The sequence below is a fragment of the Ciona robusta genome, chromosome 14, assembly GCF_009617815.1.
Source record: "Ciona robusta chromosome 14, ASM961781v2".
In the NCBI taxonomy this organism is placed as follows: domain Eukaryota; kingdom Metazoa; phylum Chordata; class Ascidiacea; order Phlebobranchia; family Cionidae; genus Ciona; species Ciona robusta.
This window is the reverse complement of record NC_143248.1, coordinates 4,711,300-4,734,594: the sequence shown is the minus strand read 5'-3', so window position 1 is coordinate 4,734,594 and position 23,295 is coordinate 4,711,300. Positions and strand designations below refer to the sequence as shown.

Sequence of the window (23,295 nt, the reverse complement as noted above, 5' to 3'; positions counted from 1 at the left end):
CACATACCCTCACACAAATAAAATATTAATTTTTGCACAACACATACCCTCACACAAATAAAATATTAATTTTTGCACAACACAGACCCTCACACAAATAAAATATTAATTTTTGCACAACACATATCCTCACACAAATAAAAAATACATTTTTGCACAACACATACCCTCACACAAATAAAATATTAATTTTTGCACAACACATACTCTCACACAAATTAAAAATATTAATTTTTGCTCAACACACACCCTCACACAAATAAAATATTAATTTTCGCACAACACATACCCTCACACAAAATAAAATATTATTTTTTGCACAACACATACCCTCACACAAGGAAAATCATAATTTTTGCACAACACATACTCTCACTAAAATAAAATATTATTTTTGCACAACACATACCGTCACACAAATAAAAAAAATATTAATTTTTGTACAACACGTTTTTTTAACGAGAAAGTGTTTTTTTATTTCAGCGCGAGTAGTCGACTTCACTACGTGCAACGACAATGAAACAGTTTGCGAAAAACTTGCTAAGTGTGTGGTTTGCAAAATTATTGATAAAGTACAAACTATTGGGGGTATCACTCTAGTTTTAAATATGTTTGCCATGTTGATATACATCAACGTGTGTCGAAATTTGGCTGATTTCTTTGTTTCGCTTCTCTGTACACCAAGATTACTGCGCCATGTGAACTATGGCTTGTGATATTTAACAATATATGATTTTTATAGATAATTACCGTTACGTGGCTTAATAATTTATTTTTTTTTGGTTTCTCGTTTTTCTATAACAGGCAAGGAGCGAATTTGACAGACGTTCTGTGCTGAACATTTTAAAATATAAAATACGATAAAAAGACAAAAAAATGCATAAAAATACAATGGTAAATTTAAACACCTTTTGGGTACGATTACACGTTAATGCCCACTTTCTCAATAACAAACTGAAGTGTGTTTTTTAACAAGATACATGTACGAGTACAATCAAGTGGGGCTCTCAAGATCGAGCAAAGGCGAATTAGCGTCGTATCTGCCACCGCCGGGTTGACCAGCTGCCGTGTTGAAGTGTCCGCAAGTGTTTCTCATTGGCTTTCAGTCGGTTTCTGGGTCCAATTGTTAACAGTGCGGTTGCCATGTTCGGCCTTCATTGATTTAAGTAATTTGAAGTCTTTAGTTCTGTCAGGATTAGATGAATTAGTGTATGCTAGGGTATTGTGGTTTAGTGGATATATATCATCAAATGTCAAATCAATTTTTACCCGGTGCTCATTGTCGTTTCCGCTTTGTGTATTGTGGTTTTATTTATTTTCGCTCCATTATCCCGAACCCCATCTCAATGTGTTTCCATGAGAGTCTAAATTTGTATGTCGGCTAGAGGTGTAACATTTCCTGTAAGAAATAATTATAAGCAACCAGTTAAATATGTATAATTAAGAAGCTGTAGTATGATTCTGATCTTGTTGTTAATTTAAGAAAACTATAAACAAAATAATTAAAAAGGCTAGATTTCTAAAACCAGAGCGTTCAGAAATATATATAATAGGATGGGAGAAGATGGGACACTTTTTCATTTTATTTTCTTGTCGCATTTGGTAGTAAAGAAAGAAAATTCAAATAATTATAAACCGTATCCTTAGGACTTCCATGTAGACCGTTGTTAATTGTTCAAAACACGATCCGGATATTTAAATACTACGTTCTAAAGGCGTCCGGTCTTTCCCCACCCTACTATAATAGTTTATTCAGTTGCGGTTATAAATACCACATGTCTAATGCAAACTAAATATCGAAAAAGATAGTAAATACTCACACGTTATAGTTAAAATATCACTCTATACTGATTACCAGGGGAAAGGCTTCATTTAAATGGCGCTTAATGGCCACTCACCATCTGAAAGCGAAACTTGTAACACGGAAATCAGTTGCGGGAATCTTGAACTGGATAATGTTGGAAAGCCTCGGCTAGGACTCGGGTCGACGGCGAACGAGAACATCGCTCTGAGGAGGAATTACCAGGAGTTGGAGCAACTGTGGAAAAAACAAAGGATGTTGGGAGAAGAAGAAGTTTGGATTTTGAAGCTGATCGATCTTTATTCTAAGAGCGTGCAGGTATAGTATTCCTAACAATGTATCGGCTAGTCTGGAGTATAACAGATACAGTTGGGGTACGTGGAACACATTTTTTTGTATTTTCTCGTCTCATTTGGTAGTAAAAAAAGAACATTCAAAGAATTATAAAACCGTATCCTCACGACTCCCATAGACCGTATTATTTGTTTAAAACACGATCAGGATATTTGGATATAATGTACTAAAGGTGTCCCGTCTTTACCACACCTTAGGATATAAAAGATTAACGGTCAAATGTATTAAAATTTAATTACCATTATATGAAAACGGGCAGAATTTACAGCGGGGAATGGCAAAGTTTTGCTGGAACTTTTAACGACTGAGTTAAAAACAACTCAAACAGGTGAACTATCGACGATTAACGAAACGTGTGAGTCGAATTCAATCTCATCTTACGGAAGAAGAAATCAAAGAAATGGAAAATGATCTTCAGAAGAAGAAATTTGCTGACAAATACAGACGGTTACTTCGCAACCAACAGGTTTGTGTGATAGCTGTAAATCAATAGAAGTCTCTATGTTGTTATTATGTGGTAGGGTGGGGAAAGATGGGACACCTTTTCTTATTTTTTTCAAAAACGTCCAAAGAATTATAAAACCGTTTTCTCACGACTCCCATGTGTCGTTTCTAATTGTTTAAAACACGATTAGAATATTTGAAGTTATATGCTAAAGGTGTCTCATCTTTCCCACACAGGACTATACAGTTGTTTATACCCACATACTAACCAATGGTGCCACTAATAAAGGGAAGAGATCAATTAAGAATTAACCAATTTTAAAAAAATAGATAACGTAATTCAAAACACTTTTATAATAATCGAGTTGCAAATAAATGCAGAATATTTGTCAAGACGATGACGAAACGAAAGGTGAAACAGACAATAAGACTGAAGAAGACACGAAAAAAGATGAAAGTGACGTCACACCCCCTTTATACGTCATTAAAGAAGAAAACGAGACAGAGGAAACGGTTAAAAAGCTAACGTCCAACAAAGTTGAAAAAAATAAAACTAAACGGTTAGAAATCGTTTTATATATTGAAATAATACACTTTTTAATAACGATATATACATCTGTAGAGATACAAGATTTTACCAATAAATATTCTAACTTTCGCAGTTCTCAAACAACTAGAAGCCAAACGTCACAATGCCGTCGAGCGTCGCGTTCTAGCAATTCCAGCAGCACAAAACGACCAGAGACTTGCCCAACCTCAAACAACGGTACACAAGTTCATGTACTTCTTTTGCTAAACTAGGATTAAAGATTGGGGCGGGGATAGCGCGAACGCAGTCCCCACTAGCAGAAATTATACGACCGAGTTACCCACATTTGGGGTAATCGCAAGGGTCAGCTAAGCCGAAGTGCAATGGCGAAGCCTCACCTTGGACCCACTGCCTGCCTGATCGCAGTGAAGGCCCTCGTCAGGTAAGTATGAGTTGTTGGATGCGATGCCGCTTTAAGTTCCCGCGGCATGACCTGCTATTTGTGGGAGTTTTCAACCTACGCGCCGACAGACGTTGAGAATACGTTTATTCGGCTTTGCCTGTCTGTCTGTGTTTACCATCTGTCTATAAACATTGTTTAATTCAGGCATGGAAAGCGAAGCAATGAACGAAATTATTCCAAGTTTAGAAGTTTTACTTGATCAACTACATAACATCAAACCTCAACAGTTTTACGAAAACCAACGCCGTTTAAAACTGTACGACATACAGTTGCTGGGCGAAGAACTAGACGTGAAAAAGAAGGCGCTGTTTAAAGCAGTCGACGCGATAGTTAATTGGTAAGTTTTGTAATACGACGCGTTAACCCACAGCATTCTTAGTTTAACTTTAAATAAAACACAACAATAAACGTGGCAGAGTGATAAACGTATACTATATAGGTTCCCCTTAGGCCACGTTACTCGTAACTTATAAATAAGTTATGTAACATATATCCGGTCGTGAACAGCATGTGCAATTCGTTGGTGTGTAATCGCTTTACACGCGGCCAGTTTTGATCTGCGTTATTTAAAGCGTCACAATTGTTAATGAATTCCAAATAAAGTAGGATAGGCAAGACATGTTTTTATTCGCTTTCCTTGTCGCATTTGTTGGTAAACAAAGAATATTTACAGAATTATTTAACCGTTGCCCCCGCGACTCTAAAATAGCATTGTTAAATGTAAAGAACATGTTAGAAAACATGGGAATTAGGGGCCAACGGTGTCCCATATTACCCCACAGTACTATATTTCTTGCCGTGTTAGACCTATAGCCTGTTCCAAGAGTATTTTACCCCTTTATTAGTTACATTTGCCAGATACACATTAAAAATATATCAGGGTGTAATTTGGGGCTTTGAAAAATGGGAGTCTTGAAATTTACGGCCCTAAAAATTCCCACTTTTTAGGGATAAAAAAGAAACAGAAGAGGAAGAAGCGGAGAGGAAGAGAAAAGAGGAGGAAGAGAAGAAACCACAAAAGCGTAAAACATCCTTTATGAGATCAGTCCTTCGAAACTTTTCAATGGAACTCATGATGAAGACGATGCAATATGGGTGGACGGATATTGGGAAGTGTAGATACTTAAGGACCAGGGGTGGAGACGACCAAGAAATGGACACGAGTGGTGTCAATACATTGGCTAAAGATACGATGAAGGTAAAGCATGAAAATCACCTTATATAGGGTGGGGAAAGACGGGACACTATTAGCACATATTATCCCAATTCTGAGTGTTTTAAACAAAATATTTTTGTTTGCTACCAAATAGAACAAGAAATTAGAATAAAAGATCTCCCATCCCCCCCAACCTAGTATATTTTACCGATGGCAGTCTATCTTTTTAATCAACATTTCGGAAACCCTTTTTGGAAAAGTTTTAAGAATAAACGGGAAAAACACTCTGTGGTTATTTTAGGCGCGAGAGTTTACCTGAGTAATAACATTTACATAAATTTAAAAGCATGCAAGATATATGTTACTGTGCTTACATTTTACATATTCTGATTTCCAACATGGTCGAACGGTTTCCTGAAATGCCGCTTCATATTCTTGCAGATCAGTCTCTACTCAGCGCCACCTGAGGAGGAAGAAGGCATTAAATCACCACCGCAAGAGGGAGACAGCGAGGAAGCTACGTTTAAACAAAATGAAAAACCGATTCGTACGGCTGATTTGTTGGGACTCAAATCGCCAGAAGAATAACCTCTGATGTTCCGTTACATCTCCAAATGAGATCTATATTATACAGGTGAAGTCCTACGCGGCAAGGAATGTCAGGGAACTAGCATTTAGACCAGAGTCGATACATTACTCTAACCCGTATCCCATTATTTTGAAAGTGAATTACTATTTTAAATTTGCCCATCATGCCCCGACAGACACCATACAATTTAAATTACACTTGATTTCATGCGAATCGTGTCAACACGTGGTGGATGATACACCTTTTATAAACGTAACCGTACTTGTAGTTTTTTTCATTTCAAAATACAATAAAAACTTTGTTAAGTTTTAAATTTAAATAGACCTTATTTACTTTTGTTGTTCTTTCGGACCTTAGGAACGCAGATTTCATTCCCTAAGAATGCAATCTTCGCTTTATATCATTCAATTACGTGTCTAATGAACGAAGATGACATAGCGGGCCCGGAGGGATGACGTCATAATAGAATCCGATCGCGATTATCGCGAACATCGATTACCTGGTTATCAGGTCACGTGACAGAGCGGCGCACCGCGAATCGCTGATTGCTTTTTAAAACCAAAAAGTTTTATTTTTTATGGATAGTGTTAAAATATATATTTAAAGCATGTTATATAGTAGGTTGGGTGAAATAGTTTATGTTTTCACTTTCTTTTAGCATCCTATTTGGTAGTGAACACTAATTATTTATAGACTTACAAGCTCACATGTCCTCAATAATCTAAAAAGTGTTGTTAATTGGTAAAACCACAACTAGGAAATACGTAATATTATATGCTATAACGGTATTCATCTTACCCTACAATACCAAATACCCAAAGTTGTACATATTCGGGTCATTAACTCATCATTAAAAAAACATTTGTAAAATTTTAATATCGAACTTATATTCTTGTAGGTGTTTTGACTTTTTAAGACTTTTCTTAACACACAATGTAAACTGTTTGCAAACGAATGTTTTCCAATTAAACCGATTAATTTGTGATAACAAGAAAATGTTGCTTTGAAATATTTTATCCTTTGAACTCCCTATTAAGACATGGCGCTGCGTCGAATTTGTTACTAATACTCGAAACGTGCCAAACCGTGTTCTCGCTTCGTTTGGCGGCTACAGTACACTGTGTGACGTCACAATAGCGTAAGCGCGTGACAGAGCTGGTTACGTCGGCGGTTGGGTCGGTGACGTCATTGAGAAATTTGAAATAAAATTTTCGCAGAAAATTTTATTCTTTTTAACTTTACAACTTAACGCGCGTTTTCATTTTTTGATTGTTTCGTGGGTCACTATAGCTGTGGCACCGATATATAAACTATACGAAGCATTGTTTTATGAATCTTAAGAACCAAGTTAAGTTAGACACAGATAGATATTGTAAAAAAGTTATTTAATTTTAAGTAGCTGATTTAGGTAAGCGAGAGTTCTTTATATAGAGTATGGTGGAGGAATATGGGACACCTTAAGCACATAATGTACAAATATCCTATTCGTGTTTTAAACAATTAACAACGGTCTATGGAAGTCGTATAAGAATACGATTTATAGTTCTTTGATTTTTTTTGTTTACTACCAAATGAGACGAGAAAATAAAATGAAAAGTGTTCCCATCCTTCTGTACAAGTTCGCGGAAATTTTTGAAATGAAATGATGACGCTACAAAGCAAAAGCAACTCCCAGCAATCCCTGCCATCTGTGTGTTCGTACCGTGCGAGAAATAACAACGAGCGCTCTCTCGCCGTGCGCCATTTTCCGAAAAAGAAGCGAAATAGAGTTTCAAAGCAGCGGTGGGAAACCGGTGGAAAGCAGAGCACACTGCAACTGATTTAAGACGCGAGGGTCGGAGCTTCAAACTGCGAGGTTCGCACTCGTAAATTCAAAGTCAGCGCATGGCTTGCTTGCTTTAGTTTAGTGGGAGCATAGGTTTAGTTAGGAGAGGACGCAGATATTCGAGGTGTATACAAGGATATTAGACAGCTATGAACAAACTACAGTTTTAATGCCGAATACTTTGATGCTACCTTTTTATCAGAGATTGTTTTTAAAGTTTGTTATGAAGGAAACTTAAGCGATCTTTGTTTCAAAATGCAGATATAAAACAACAAAATAAAACATATTTGGTACGTTTGCAAACTTTATACGAAACCGTTTTAAAATAAAATGGAATCAATAAAGTTTGGAATTAAAGTATCTTTACTTATGTAAACAAAGATAGAATATTCAATTTCGAACCAGTTAGGTTGTTTCTTTCTGTTACTACAAACAATAAATGTTTAAACCTTTTTTTAGTTTTTTAAGTAAAGATGGATTCTTTAACATTTGAATCTCCAAAATGTGACTCGCACAAAATTTATGAACAAGATACTGTGAGAATGTTCGAGCAAACAAACCAGGGATGGTCTGACCAATGTGAGACCACTTCGTGCCAGTTTGAAAACCAAAATTGTGGCAAACAACAACGATATCGGCATAGTATGGAAAGATGTCGATTTAACGAGTACGGCTACGAAAGAGAAACACCTTTTCCATGGAGCTATGACGTGAGCGGCGTCGAAGCGACAAACGAGAACAGTTCCCCCCCAAACGCTCCTGGAAGTAACGATTCACTGTCATTCACATCGCCCTATGAGCAGTATATGGAGATGAGCTACGACTGCGACACCAGTACGAGTGAATACGAAAACAAAGAGACATCAGCTGAGCAAATTCCTATTTCGGCAAATTTTGACCATTTTGACCCCAAACTTGCAGCACTACAAAAACTTGTGGAAAACCAAAGCAGCAAAAAGACTTGGAGTTGTGCCCAACAAGAAAATTTACCACATTCTACAACAGGCGTGAAGAAAATAGAATCACCGAAAGTCAGCTCCAAAGAAAAGAGAGAAGATAAACCATCAACGAAAAACACAAGCAACGAAATTAACTTATCGCCTCCGAAACAGAAAGAAACAACCAAACTAACTCAACCCACACTAGACCAAACCAAGCAATCAAACACCCCAAAACAAACGAACCAACTAAACGCCCAAAAAATAAAGACACCACAGAAAATCCCGGATTCGAAAAAACAAGAAATTATGAAGAAATCAGAAGTTACGAAATCCAAGCGCCATAGAACACGTTTTGCTCCGTCGCAATTAAGTGAGCTTGAGAGAAGTTTTTCATCCACGCATTATCCCGACATCTTTATGAGAGAAGAGATTGCTCATCGTATTGGACTTACAGAGTCCCGGGTTCAGGTAGGATAATTAAGTAATATGGAGTAAATGGGACACCTTTACAAAAAAATATATCCCGATCGTTTATTAAACAATTAACAAAGGTCTCCGGGAGTCATGAGGATACGTTTTTTATGGTGTCTCATTTTCCTCCACTCTGCTACAACAACAAGCTTTGCAAAAACTGCAATGCGTGGAAATTAAACACAACATAGGTTTTTAGTGTAACGATTTCAGATGAAACCGCATTACTAACGAGGGTGAATCTAGACTTTTTATAAAAAATAAATATATAATGTCAAGTTTTTCGTTTCAGTTATTTTAATTATGTCACCAAAACTGCAAATTTACGTTTCTAAAGCTTCATCATAAATTTTAATGCTAAACATATGCCCCCCCATACTTAGTTACATGGGTTGCCCCTAACTTGCAATATTATAACGTATATATAGGCAGGTTGCTTTATACAGGTGTTTGATATTTGGGCCTATATGTATTCCCTACCTATTAATGACGTTTTACAGTCTTGTATATAATAATCCCACAAAACGTATCAGACCTAAATAACTAAGAATTTTTACAGTCCTAATATGTGAAACAACATACGGAACCGGATTTTAAAATTGGACACGTTTCGAAAAAATCATAAACATATAAAAAAATAAAGAAAAATATTCGTATTATTGCGAATGGGATTCGATTTCTTTATTAGAGCAATTACGGTTAAAAAAATTCGTCTTTTTTTAGAATATTTATTGTCATAAGTTGAATTATTTAATTAAATATTTATGAAATTTTCTGCGTATTATTTCGCGTGTAAATATTCCCTTCGCCGAGGGTGTATTGATTTGGGTATGACTGTCAATGGCCTGTCGAAGATCGAAGTCAAACTGCTTTGATATAAACAGACAAATGGAAGACTAAAGTTTAGCTTGAAACAGAGGCGTCGTACGGAAATAAAATTCACGAAAATTAATCGCAGAAATTTGCCCGTAAACGACGTCGACGTATCTAACCGGCTATGACTAATGGAAAAAAGTCTTTCATTGGCTAAGGCGACTTGACTCTAGCTTTTGTTTATTTCCAAATAGGTTTGGTTTCAAAACCGCAGAGCAAAATGGAAGAAGCGAAAGGCAGCGACGTCTTGCGGTAACCCTTGGCCGTTTCAAGCCGCACCTGCGGGAAATAGCTTCCCGTTTTCCGGCCAGGTTTACCAAAACAGTCCAAGCTCGGCAATGGCAGCGGCGTTTGCCAACGAGAGCTTTTATGCGCTACAGAATTCCGCAGAAGGTAACTGGGTTACAAATGCCATGACAGGTACTTTAAAATATAACATTTTACCAATAAATTCCCAACAATTTTCACCAACACCAGGTTTTGGGAAAGATATCAACTACGGTAGTAACTGCATGGGACCAACTACTTTCCCTGGACAAGTAATGGACATGACGTCACGAGTATCTGATGACGTCATTGCACCAAACCATCCGCACGAAGATATGTATCAAACATTTCCGGAGGTAAAACAGCAACATAGATATGTGGCAACAAACATTACAATTTAAATTGAATCTATTTAATGATAAGATTATAACTTAAAGTCAATTTAAAATCAAGGCTTGTCCCAATTATAAATTGTAATTGTTTACCCATAAAGTTTTAATCGGAACACTGTTTAACAAAATACAAGGTCCATCTATATATATCACACATACCAACCAAACAACCCCATTTTACCCACAGTACCCCCCAACCAACGTCAACTACCCCCACAAATCCTTCTACCCTCCCGATGACGTAAGCGGGGAGTTCACCGAAAAACGCGTCTCCAATTCGCCGAGCCAAACCCACGTGACCCAACGGTCATTTCCCATGCAAAGCGTAAGTTTTAAATATAAATAATTTCTAAAAACTAATGATCGTCTTTTTCAGAATCCAATGCCGTTGTATGGCGCACACTACTGAAACCTTGACGTCATTTTACGTTTTCTGTAAATCATACGTTTGTTACATCGTCGTGACGTCATAATACAACACCTTGCGCGGTAGTAAGCGCAATAAACGAAAAGCCATTGCAGTGGATTCCTTATATTTACAGCGCCATTAACAGCCATTAATTACACGTATTCAGTCTGCCACTCGACTCCCAGAAGGGCAGTCTACATTTGTCAAGACGAAGCGATGTGAAAATGAGACAGCTTTTGCTGCTTCATCCAGTGATTAATGACACAAAGGGACTGTTAGCAATACTTCGGGCGGAATAGAATTCAGTGTGTTTGGATATTGTGTGTTAAAGATGTCTCATCTCTCCCCACTACTATATATGTCACATGTTAAAAAAATGTCAAGGTTCCCACATACATTCATACATTTAAAAAAGACAGAAATTTAAATCCCCAACTTGGCATTTGTTATTACATTCTTACTAATTGGTTTTCAGCGTGCGAATTTTGCCGCTCTATAGACGTGCATATAGCTCCAATTAGGAGAAAATAATTCAGACTGCCAACCCATTGTCTCACTATGCGAATACACAGTGGGAATTTTCACTTCAAACAGAAATTCGTTGACAAATCCTTTTGCTAATCACCGCTTTTTATAATCCCGCAAGGTGTTAAGACCTTGTTGCGGCAGAAATTCGTATGACGTGATAACAGTTGTTGTAGCTTTACACGCGAAGAAAACTAAAATCGAAAAAAATATCGAAAACAAAAATTGAAACAAATATTTTAAAAAATTTATCGAGTATTAATACGTTTTGTAGCATATTGCAAAGTGGGGTTTACTTTAGCTAGACAATATATGTCTACACTAACTTTTAATGTAGATTTTTACGACGTGGCTTACTCTTTATAACCGTTTAATCACGATTTGCCACAGCGGGATTCGATAACTTACATTTCATAGTTATATTATTGATGATAAGAAATTCCACGTTTAAAAACGCTTTTTTCAACCCATTTGGTAGCAAAAAAGAAATATTTACGGTGAACTAGAATCGTAACTTCACGACTTTAAAATATGGTTTGTAAGAAACGTGATTAGGGAATGTGGGATATTATATGCTAATGTTGTCCATCTTACCCCAATACTGAGTAGGATGGAGGAAGATGGGACACCTTTTCATTCTATTTTTTCGTACATTTTGGTAGCAAACAAAAAAAATTCAAGGATTATAAAACCTTGTCCTCGCGACTTTCATAGACCATTGTTAATTGTTTAAAATACGATCAGAACATTTATATATTTCGTGCTAAAGGTGTCCCATCTCCCCCCACCCAACTATATCTCTTATTATGGAAAGTACGACTTCCGCCATATTGGAATTTAACAGACTTTTCGAATCGATTTCGGAAACTGACGTCACGTTCGCGGTTGACGCATCACAAACACCACTGTGACGTAATAATCAGTTGGATTCGCTGTCGTATGGAGAAATGGATGGTTGGTGTGGTTAGCCAAGCGCTTCGGTTGCGCAGTCATTTGTTAACAGTCGCTGCTTGGCCAGAATCTAACTTGTGATTGGTCGATGGGGCGTGAACGAAACACGTGTCATTGTGACGTCATAAAAATTTAGCATAACAAGAAACTGATTGTCTAAATAAGCGTTTTGCGCGAAGAGAGCGCAATTGTTTTGCGCGCCTGCCTCTGTTTCCCAGAGTTTATGCGTTCAAGACTCGATGCTGCTACTATTTTGGGTATATGTGTCCTTGGACAAGACACTTAACGGCAAATGCTTCAACCCAGTGGTCACTAAGGATTGTCTAAAAACTGTTAGCCATACATTACACATAAATCTCCTCAAAAAAAGACAATGTTACATATACGTACGTGTAGTGTACCATACAGAACATTCTTGTTATACCGACCGTCGTTACCCCGACACGCGAGCACAAATAAGATACTTTCATTCAATACAGTTTTGTATTAGAATTAAAAATCGTATTGCATAAAAAAAAGCACACACTCCATAAATTAACAATAAACAGTTCAATAATCTAATACCTTCATATAACGTTAACTTTGCCGGTATATTCCTAGATCTAAATGGAATAATCTATACGCGACATGCAGCTCAATTTTAATATACCGATAAAGAATTTTTCTACCTAAATTAAAAGACAAATTAGAAAGCCAGGTTGTAACATGATTCATCTGAATTCAAATAAAATAGAAACATTACGTGCATTTTTAAAACACGGGTTAATATGTGTGCCATTACCGCACAGAAATTACACACTATTTGGGCGACCGCACGGCGCCGTATAGCGGCTGTAATTACTCAAGGAAGCCTCCGCGTGGTGGCGTGTTCAAGCTAGCTCTTTCTTCGCTATTGCTGCCTCATGCACGGCGTCGGGTCCGTCAGCGATGCGCAACGCACGTGACCACGCATAAAACCCAGCTAGTGGGAAATCCCCTGAAAGACCTGCACACCATTCATAAATAACTGACTACTATGACCAGTGACGCAACCAAGAAGGGAGTCTCATCTTATTAAAAAAATAAAAAAAAAATTTTTTTTAGAAATAAAACATTTTTTTTAAAGACTTCCCCCTTAACTTTTTTTCTGGTTGCGCCACTAACTATGACGTAATAAAGCTAATGACTAACCTGCTGCACCAAAAGCTTGCATAGCTCGATCAATAACACGAGACACTGTGATTGGAACGGCTACTTTGATCATGGCTATCTCCTTTGCTGCTGCCTATGATGTCATAATGATTATTAATATGTCAAATTAGAGAAAAGTCTTCTTTACAAACAAGTAATTAAAAAAAATATGCTGAAAATAAAATCTGATCCAATTTTCACAATGATTACTGTTCAAGACAAGAGAGCTGTTTAATTAAAAATAAATCTGTTTGCCGTACATTTAGAAACCCACAATTACGCAAGACGTCACCCAAACATTCTGAATTAACCAACAACTTAGTTCAAAACTAAAAAAAAGTCCAGATAAGGGCTTGGCAAAACACATAATTTTTATAACATCAACCACCGTGCATCTAAACTCAAACAAACAGTGCTTATAAACAATTTGAAAGCGTTAAGAAGTCCAAACCTAATTGAAATACATAGACACAAGTTATAACTAGTAACTACACAACAAAAAACAGCTTAACAGTATCTGTCGAATCAAAGGCTTCTAGCTATTAAAAAAGCAGAGGGTACACGGGTTCCACACCACCCCCATATGTGACCCTACGTATTTGGTGCAAGTAGTAAAATGTTTCTTTACCTTATTTCCTGCAACGTCCATCATATGAGCTGTCATCAACACAAGGAGGCGACATTGATCAATCTCAATTCTCGAAGTTGCAATATCTCTTAATATTGTGTCACGAGTTACTAAAGCTCGACCGAATGTAACGCGAGATTTTACCTAAAAGTTTAAAAAAAGAGTCAAAAATTTGTGAAAGTGTCGTCCTTGAAAAAAATATAACGTTTTGTATTTCTATGCTAAATGGATGAAGGTTCTGGCCAAAAATACAGTAAAAAAACAAACAAATTTTGAGTGTACTTTATCAGTTAATAGAAATTAAAAAAAAACGCCTAAACAAGTTGCCTATTCAATTAGGTTTATAAAGGACCAGGCCTTTAAAATATTTCAAAAACAAACAATTGCCAAAAAAAGATGTCATTCAAAATAAAGTTTCATATTATTACTTACACGTTCTTTCATTAAATCTAAAGATCTTTCAGCTGATCCAATCAATCTCATACAGTGGTGTATTCTACCTAGACCTAACCTTGCCTGGATGGGAACAGTATTATTATTATATGTCTGGCGTAACAAAAAATAATCACCCACAAAGGTAAAAAAAACAGGCACAAGGTTTGTGAAACAACATTTGTGGTATAATGACTGTCGTTGTCCAACCAAGCGAGTGTAAATAAGTTACATTCATTCATTCATTCATTCATTCATTCATTCATTATCTCCTAATATAAAATAGTCAGTATGACAAGCATGTCAAAATAAGATAAAATCTAACTTGAGTTCAAGCAACACAAACAAGCATAAACAACTGTATTTGAAATTTATGTTTTATTTTCTTTGGGAAAGATAAAAAATAGCAGAGTAGAATTTTCTTATTGGAGCTTTTTGACTAAAATAAGCAAAACAACAGCTGCGTACAGGTCAACTATTTTAAATACAAAAAAAGACTTTATTACTTTATTGGCAAACATAATATAAAATTGACCCTACAGAATTAAACAACACATAAAAAAATACCTGAGCTATCTTGAAGCCAGCACCTGGTTCTAATATCATGTTTTCCTTTGGTACCGATACATTATTAAAAATGACTTCACCATGGCCAACAGGTGCGTCGTCGAAACCAAACACAGTTAGTGGTCGAATGATTTCGACGCCAGGTGTGTCGGAAGGTACCAAGACCATGCTTTGTTGTTTGTGCCTCGCAGCTGGAAATGGTGTGTTTATTATAATAATGGTAAAGTACTATAGAGTAAGATGGGAAAAACCTCATATTTTTTGAACGTGTTTTAAATAATTAACAACCAGCCCTTTAAAGTTTGAGGTTTGTGATTATATAGTCCTGCAAATATTTTTTATTACTGACAAATTGGTTGATAAAGAGAATGAAATCTTGTCCATTTTATCCAATTATAAATTAGGGATTAAATGCTACGGAAAACTGACAAAATTTAATTATAGTAGGAAGGGGGGAGGATGGGACACCTTTAGCACAGAATATCTAAATATCCTGATTGTGTTTTAAACAATTAAAAATGATCTATGGGAGTCGTGAAGATACGGTTTCATAATTCTTTGAATTTTCTTTGTTTACTACTAAATAGGACGAGAAAATAGAATATTATCACCATTTTTATCATTCTTCCCCATAAAGATGATGATTTTCATGCGAGGATCCATAGCTCCCGATGTCCACCATTTCCTCCCATTTAAAACAAGATGATCTCCATCTTCATCTATGGAGGACTCAATGTTTGTTGCATCAGAAGATGCCACCTGTGTGGAGGTGTTAGAGACCTTATGCTCACTGTCAAGTTATACATGTGGTGTTTTATTAAGCACCAGAAACATATTATGGTGTATTCAAACACCTCATGCTCACTGTCGAGTTATAACATGTGTGTATTCTTATACACCAGACACACATGGTGTATTCAAACATTTCATGCTTACTGTCGAGTTATAACATGGATGTCTTCTTATACACCAGACACGCATGGTGTATTCATACACCCTATGACCACTATCGCGTTGTACATGTGGTGTTTTATTAAGCACCAGAAACACAGTTTTTTTATTACACCTTCTGCTCGCTGTGAAGTTATAATATGGGTTTCTCCTTATACACCAGACACACATGGTGTATTCATACACCTCATGCTCACTGTCCAGTTATAACATGGGTGTCTCCTATACACCAGTTATAACATGGGTGTCTCCTTATACACCAGACACACATGGTGTATTCATACACCTCATGCTCACTGTCCAGTTATAACATGGGTGTCTCCTATACACCAGTTATAACATGGGTGTCTTCTTATACACCAGACATACATGGTGTATTCATACACCTCATGCTCACTGTCGAGTTATAACATGGGTGTCTTTTATACACCAGACACACATGGTGTATTCATACACCTCATGCTCACTGTCCAGTTATAACATGGGTGTATTCTTATACACCAGTTACAACATGGGTGTCTTTTATACACCAGACACACATGGTGTATTTATACACCTCATGCTCTTTGGCCACTTTAAAAACCAAACGCAAAAAGAAAATTACTTTGCGAATGCCTTGTTCCAAAACTTTACCCACACAACCACACCTGAGGTTCAGTCATAGCAAAGCAACTTCTTATCTCTCCATCCAGCAAAGGTTTCAACCAACGTTGCTTCTGATCTTCAGTTCCAAACTCAGCAAGAACTTCCATGTTTCCTGTGTCCGGCGCTGAGCAGTTAAATATCTAAACAATTGCTCAACATTAATAGCCATAGGTGTTAAGTTTTTTTTTAAATTTTGGGAAGACAATGTTTTTATTAAAATACATTGTTCATCACTAATCATAGTATTTAAACATAGAGAACCTTATTGATTATTGTAATGAATGCAACATACTTTAGCCTGGCTTGTTTGTATAGTAACAAGAAAGGGGGAACTAGAGTTCTAAAACAAGACGTCATCCCTGTTGTAAATCTTGGGGTGTATGGTCCATAGACCTCATACTACTTAAAATTATGCATAAGCTGCCCAACTACTCCCATCACTTTTCATGTAGCAATAAATTACCTCTGGTGCATAAAGACATCTTCCCATTACTTCACATAGATAAGCATATTCCACATTACAAAGGCCCGCACCATGATCAGAATGGGGGAGGAATAAATTCCAAAGACCCGCAGATTTTGCTTTGGCCTGGAAAAATATCAATTTTATCAAGGAATAAAATTGTGATTTTTAGATTGTTTTTGTAAGAAAAATGAAGGGTTAATAATTTAAATACAATATTTGCAAGGGCAACCTTTTGGGTTAATTGCCTATTATGAATGTACTGATATGTCCCGTTAGCATAAAAAATAGTACATGAGCATATATTCTGATAATTATATAAATAAAACATAAACTACACCATGTTATTTAGACAGTCAGTCAGCCATTAGTATAAACAATTAAAAAACTGTCAAACTTTTAATTTTTCCAACTCAGGGTGCGGGGTCCAACGATTTTCAGAGCTGTAATATTCCGAAAATGATTTTTCCACAGGATAAACATGATCTTCCATAAATTGGAGAAGATTTGAATGAAGTTGTTGTGTAGAGGGTGGTAGAGCAGATACATGGATGGGTAGCTTCATGTCTCTGTTGGCTGGAAACAGCAAACAATATCCTTATATTCCGCTACTTTACTTCTGCTATATTTTTCTATATAAAACATTATAAAAAAATGGCGGCGAAACAGAAACATTCCTGTTATAACGACTGCCTCGCCAACAGTGGTATAAAAGTTACATTTATTCATTTATAAATAAACCAACTAATGCAGCCATAGCAAAAACCTGAATCTTTACCTGCATGGGTGCTATACTTGCGTGTCCCACTTCCAATTGAAGGATTGGTTTTATTAAATAATCGAAAACCTTCCTTTGAAGCAAATGACCATCCTATGTCACTCATATGTTCAGCAAGTTTACCAGTAACTCCAGCCTGGTCAGAACTTGCTTGGCCTAATGTTTTTTATTTTTTAATTAAACTTATTTTTATTTAGAATAGGTGTTTTTTAACTTGTTTTAATTTATACTTATTTAGGTTAAATATATATATAATATATATATATATATACAGGGTGTTCAGAAAGTTACTGTGCACTGTTCTAATAAGAAGTGTCCAACGTCCAAGCCTGTATTGATGCTAACAGGGGTGACTTATAACATCATCTTTATTTGTCATTTATATTTACCTCCTGGATTGTATACTAAAACATGTCTGTTTATAAATATTCAAGTGCACAGTGACTTTCCAAAACACCCTGCATTTCTACATAGAATACTTAATTCCTTATACCTTGTTTTGAACGTTTGTAAACCCCTTGTAAGATAGAAGCAACACGAAAGAATGAAAACGCCATGTAGAAGTCGAAGTTATCAATATTAGGTAGTTGCATTTCATTACAATACATCTCAAGTATTTGTTCATGAGTGGGGATGCCTAACTCGTTCAGGTTTACACCTTTTAAACCTGGAGAATATAAATAAAAGGGTTCAACATTGTCTCATGATTAGAAAGAGTTAAAAAATGTATAAAACTATTAACTAGACATATAAAAATACATAAAAAAAACATTGTGGCAGCCATAACTTAAACACAAAAAATAACTTTAGTTTACTTTATATTTTATGTCAAAGATATTGAGATTTTCTCAGTTGGATTATTACTGATATTATTTGATTATTACTGTTTATTAATAGGTTAGTGGTACAATCTTAGAATAACATATATTATATAGCCTACTTGCCTACTCTACTCCAAACGTTTGAAAATGTAGGGGAAGCAGGAATAGATAAACAGATTTCTATAAAACAAATCTTATATACTGGTTGAAATGTTTACTGATTAATGTAGTGCAAAAAACCCCAGTGTAGGCCTGCATACCCTGCCATCCCAGGTTTGTTGCCAATGATTTCTAAGGTTTATAATAAGATATTGATAGAAGTTTATAATACCTGATATAATTGGAAAGTTTGTAGGTAGGAAATAGAGGATGCAACTGTAAGCGAGGTCAGATATCGGGTCACCTAAAGTTGACAACTCCCAATCCAAGGTTGCCATTACTTCAGGTTGGTCACGACGGAATATAAAATTGTCAATCCTGAAAGTTAAGTTTTATTTCAAATGAATTTCCTCACATGCATTTAAGAAAATATGACTATTTGAAACTGAATCAAAAAATAATATAATTTCTAAGTACCTAAGTTTAATACATACCAAAACAGACTTAGTATACACGATACACCATAAACATATACGTCGCAAAATTGAAATTTAAAAAAAAACACAACTGCAACAGAAAACAGACAACTGGTATTGGAAAAAACTCCAACCATAAAAACTATAACATAAGTTACAAGTGAAAATGTTTTTTTGGCAACAAAAACAAATGTAATAAAAATATGAAACCCTTTATACCAACCTGACATCTCCGTGCACCACAGATGTTACTTCATTGGTTGGAAGGTGTTGTGGTAACCATGTTATCAATCTATTCATTGAAGGTATGGTGTGGGTCTCACTACGTTGGTATTGTTTGGTCCATATGCTCACCTGGCGCTCCACATAGTTACCTGTATGTATGGGTTGATTAATTTTATATCTGAAAAATGGCAACAACAGTCATTATAAGTTTATAACATGGGTGTTCACTGTTCTGTTTCATACACCTCCCGCCCAGTTACCACATATGTGATTTCATTGGTGATTATATTTTATATCATTGTGTTTAACTTGCAGTTCCTCCACTTACCATGTTTGCCATAATCACTTATTCCAGCTTTGTCAATATCCACTCTATGTATCTTACACAACGTATCCACCATTTCTCTATAAACCTTTTTACGAGATTCAGGCGTCATTCCTGGCAGTGAGGGATCCTTTATAGCAACAAACAAAGTTACAACAATATAGATACTAACTGATAGAACGCCTGGCCTAAATTCCAGGTTCCAAGGGCCTCACCCATACAGAATAAAAAACAACACAAACTCATTAATACTAAATTGAAACAGAAAAGTTACTTTTATATTATATTATACCTTTAGTTATAATTAAGAATTGTTTTTGTAACCTGTTTCGGTATGTTTATCTTTATCTTTCTAATTTAAATGATAACACTTTTTTGCTACAAATACTAATTGAATTATATTCTGCCGTATATTATAAGCAACGGTATAATTCAAACAGTTTGCTGATAATTTCATACTTGCCTTATAAATATTCCCCTGTACAAGTTCCATAACATAGAAGGGAGTTCCAATAATAGAGGAGTCTTCACATAAAGCAAGCAAAGGTGGTACCTTTACACCATGGTTACCAACTGCTTTCATTATTCTGTAGCAAGTGTAAATATAAACATAAACAACTAAAAATGTAAATACCATATGAATGAATGAATGTAGCTTGCTTTATCTTTGCATAGCCAAAAAACTACAGGTGTTATAACACGGGTGTTTTTGTTTTATAAACCTCATATATATATATATATATATATATATATCTCTTTTATTACAGAAATGAAGAACAGATTAATTAAAACAGTCAATAGAAGGAAATTGGCAGTAAAACAACAGATAACATAACAACCAAATAAAAGGTACCTATACTCTCTTTCAACAGCATGCGCAGAAGGTAGTAGCTTTCCCGGTGGTTTCTTTCTTAACACCATCTTGGTCACATTTGGACCATAATCAATAAGGTAGGTTGGGTTGGACTGGCCGTGGCTGAACTCGCGAACTTCAGGTTCATGAGTTAAACCCATGTTCAGTTGATTCTGTGAAATTAGTGAAATAAAACAAACCAATTTTAAAATAACTTAACAGACAAAAATCCAAAATATTATACAATTGTTTGGACTTAATTTTTTGTCTCTTACATTATCGTAGCACCAGATCCTTACTGTTTAATTTTAACCCAGAGTTGCAATTTTGGTATGGTCACAGTAGACACACCTTTGTTCAACTTATGTACACAAAGCTTTAATATAATATATATATAAGACATTAAAAACTTATAATCAGTTAAATCCATTGAATTTATTCTAATAAAGAGACATATTAAATCCACACAATAATTCTTATAACTTACATTTAAATACTCTGTAAATTTTCTTGTATCAAATTGCATTTCTTTTCGAACCGGCGTGGTACCTTTGTTCGTACTAGTTAGTGGGATATTTAACTGTTGTTCTAATTCATTGATGGCAACATGTACATCTTCAACCTAGGTGAGATATAAGAATAGGATTGTGTGTGAGTAGTGTTAGAATCATAATAAAAAATTTGGGGATTTTAATTTAAAAGATTTTAATATTTCAATTTAGAATTTACAGTTTTTTTAAAAGCGATACGGCAACTTTTTTGTATTTTTTTATCCCACCCTTCTTTTGGCTGCACCACTGGGTAGAAGTATCTATGCATTACTATTTAGTATTTCTAGGTATGGAAATAATGACTGTGGTTAACCAGAACGTTAATCTAACTGGACGAGAATGTATTGGGAAGGACTGTTTTATTCACCCGAAATTGCGCCAAAATAGCACAGCAGAAATTTTTTTCGCCACAACAGAAGTAGCCATACGGGTAACCAAAAGATTAATAATATTTAGATTAACAACACAACCTACAACACCTATTCTATATAGACCAGCTTACTTTAATTGTATGAATCCCCAAGCTCTTGGCTGCCACTAAGTTTGGTTGCATATCATCAAGGAAAATGGTGTCTTCAGGTTTAACATTGAGTTGTGAGAGACATAGATTGTAGATTGGATATTTTGGTTTGTTCACTCCAACCACTGCTGATTCTATTACCTTTATATAAAAATAATTATATATAGGCCTACTCAATTTATTTCATAAAGTAAAAATGTATGAAAATATAATTATATTGATTTTATACAGGAAAAAATGGGTATAATATATATATTATATATATATATATATATATGTACAATGTAATAATTATATTTTACTGTTTAATTTTATACAGATAAAAATGTGTATATATACTAAGACATTTTAATGTCATGGTATTTTATAATTTTATAAAAAAAAATTATCAATTTATGTAAATAATGTAGGTTTTACGACTTACAACATCAAAATGATCTCTGCTTATAGGCAAAAGACTCTTTCCATCACTTTGTATCCAATTATTTGTAAGCAATGCAGTTTTATAACCCTCTTGTCTCAAACAGTTGATAGCATCCAGCACTTCAGATATTGGTGATTTCATCCCATGTTCAAGGTAGGGTAAAAAGTCATGAACATTCACTGTTTCACCAGCCTAAGGTAAACAAAAATATATGTTTTTTACTGTGTAAAATATATTGTAAAAGCAGTGAAAAATTTTACACACAAAAATTCACTTGCAAAGTCACATACAATGTAACTCGTAAGCGGGCTTGTGTGTATGATACGGAATACCAATGTAATAAACATAATGACTGTCATTGCCTGTCAAGCGAGGATACATGAGTTAAATTCATTCATGTCATTTTCATCGCACAAATATGATGATAACTGGCGTTTAACGGCATTACTCATTTAATGACAGAAATTTATTGAATGATTTTGGTACAATACACCCATTGAGCCATAATTATATATTTAAAATTTTGATATATCACAGAACATGAACAGACAAGGTTACTGGTAACATTCAAAGCACCTGGTACCAACAGAAATAAGTTTACATTAAAACTTTGTATTTATTTACTATTTTCGTGCATTCTTCACTAAAGATTTGACCGAATTCTTCTGCATTGATTTCCCCAATTTCAAGTTTAGGCCAAGCTCCCTTGTCTCCGTAATCTTTTATTGTTTTCCATATTGTCCCTGGTGGTATCTTCTTTTGTAGCTCATATTCTGGAAAATAAGAAAATAACATTTACAGATTAGGCACTGGTGAAGAATCCTCAGATACATAGCAGATTAGGCTGGTGGAAAGTGTTAGAGGTAGGTAGGTAATGGTTATAGGGATTAGTAGTTGGCGGATAGTGTCGGGGGGGATTCTTCACTAGCAAAACAACTTAAAGTACAATAATAAAAGCAATATAAAAAATATATATATAACATTTTCCAAAAAAATAACAATAACAGTTTATCGTATTTCACACCTTTTGTCATTGGAAATGGACTTGGCAAGGCCACACCACCCATATCAAATATAACAGCACGGAATTTTGTTCTTGCATGATTTATAAGGCCTTGTTGCAACACTCTATCAAGCAGAGAGCCCTTGTTACCAAGAGCAAACCTTAAAACACTCATTTGGAGTAGAGGTAGTCAACTTTTCACAATAACTGTAATTCGCTGAATTACAAAATGCAAGCAGTCATATTTTCCTAAACTGGTTTATCTGTAAACATAAAAAACAGCGTGAAACACTGCAGACTGCACTACAAAGGGTTAAATTTTGCAAAATCACATTAAGTGTTAATTATTTATGGGTCATTTATGGTATGCAACA

The 23,295-nt window shown here is 35.4% G+C and overlaps 3 protein-coding genes and 1 non-coding gene across 7 annotated transcripts; 2 read left to right on the top strand and 2 right to left on the bottom strand.

Annotated features, from left to right (window-relative positions):
• The first annotated feature begins 1,876 nt into the window (after window positions 1-1,876).
• On the top strand, window positions 1,877-5,831 carry LOC149725238 (uncharacterized). The gene is made up of 7 exons (XM_089892827.1): window positions 1,877-2,119; window positions 2,484-2,621; window positions 2,981-3,159; window positions 3,262-3,365; window positions 3,736-3,928; window positions 4,540-4,789; window positions 5,189-5,831. Exons 1-7 carry the CDS (start codon window positions 1,877-1,879, stop codon window positions 5,333-5,335), a joined length of 1,254 nt encoding a protein of 417 aa, XP_089748953.1. The 3' UTR covers window positions 5,336-5,831.
• Window positions 1,902-23,216, bottom strand: LOC149725236 (acyl-CoA dehydrogenase family member 10-like). 3 transcript variants are annotated; one of them, XR_016386517.1, is made up of 21 exons: window positions 22,943-23,216; window positions 22,543-22,691; window positions 21,919-22,110; window positions 21,477-21,635; window positions 20,911-21,045; window positions 20,424-20,596; window positions 20,034-20,157; window positions 19,574-19,700; window positions 19,244-19,394; window positions 18,777-18,922; window positions 18,118-18,291; window positions 17,625-17,780; window positions 17,244-17,422; window positions 16,847-16,972; window positions 16,386-16,523; window positions 15,399-15,546; window positions 14,788-14,978; window positions 14,221-14,304; window positions 13,789-13,932; window positions 5,122-5,210; window positions 1,902-2,038 (listed from the first exon to the last, which is right to left on the bottom strand). XR_016386517.1 is itself a non-coding variant. In XM_089892780.1 (21 exons), the coding sequence occupies exons 1-21, from the start codon at window positions 23,094-23,096 to the stop codon at window positions 12,860-12,862; spliced, it is 3,060 nt and encodes a 1,019-aa protein (XP_089748906.1). In that variant the 5' UTR covers window positions 23,097-23,215; the 3' UTR covers window positions 12,452-12,859. The 3 variants fall into 3 exon arrangements, 1 of the variants encoding a protein (XP_089748906.1); XR_016386518.1 differs by lacking the exon at window positions 1,902-2,038 and adding an exon at window positions 3,422-4,772; XM_089892780.1 differs by lacking the exons at window positions 1,902-2,038; window positions 5,122-5,210 and adding exons at window positions 12,452-12,975; window positions 13,161-13,254 and having other exon boundaries at window positions 22,943-23,215.
• Window positions 3,415-3,578, bottom strand: LOC149725239 (U1 spliceosomal RNA). The gene has a single exon (XR_016386547.1). It is a non-coding gene; the product is annotated as a U1 spliceosomal RNA (small nuclear RNA).
• Window positions 7,107-10,626, top strand: LOC149725237 (uncharacterized). 2 transcript variants are annotated; one of them, XM_089892823.1, is made up of 5 exons: window positions 7,107-8,570; window positions 9,641-9,839; window positions 9,924-10,069; window positions 10,293-10,430; window positions 10,482-10,626. In XM_089892823.1, exons 1-5 carry the CDS (start codon window positions 7,635-7,637, stop codon window positions 10,512-10,514), a joined length of 1,452 nt encoding a protein of 483 aa, XP_089748949.1. In that variant the 5' UTR covers window positions 7,107-7,634; the 3' UTR covers window positions 10,515-10,626. The 2 variants fall into 2 exon arrangements, with proteins under 2 accessions (XP_089748949.1, XP_089748948.1); XM_089892822.1 differs by having other exon boundaries at window positions 7,109-8,570; window positions 9,641-9,866.
• Window positions 23,217-23,295: the final 79 nt, after the last annotated feature.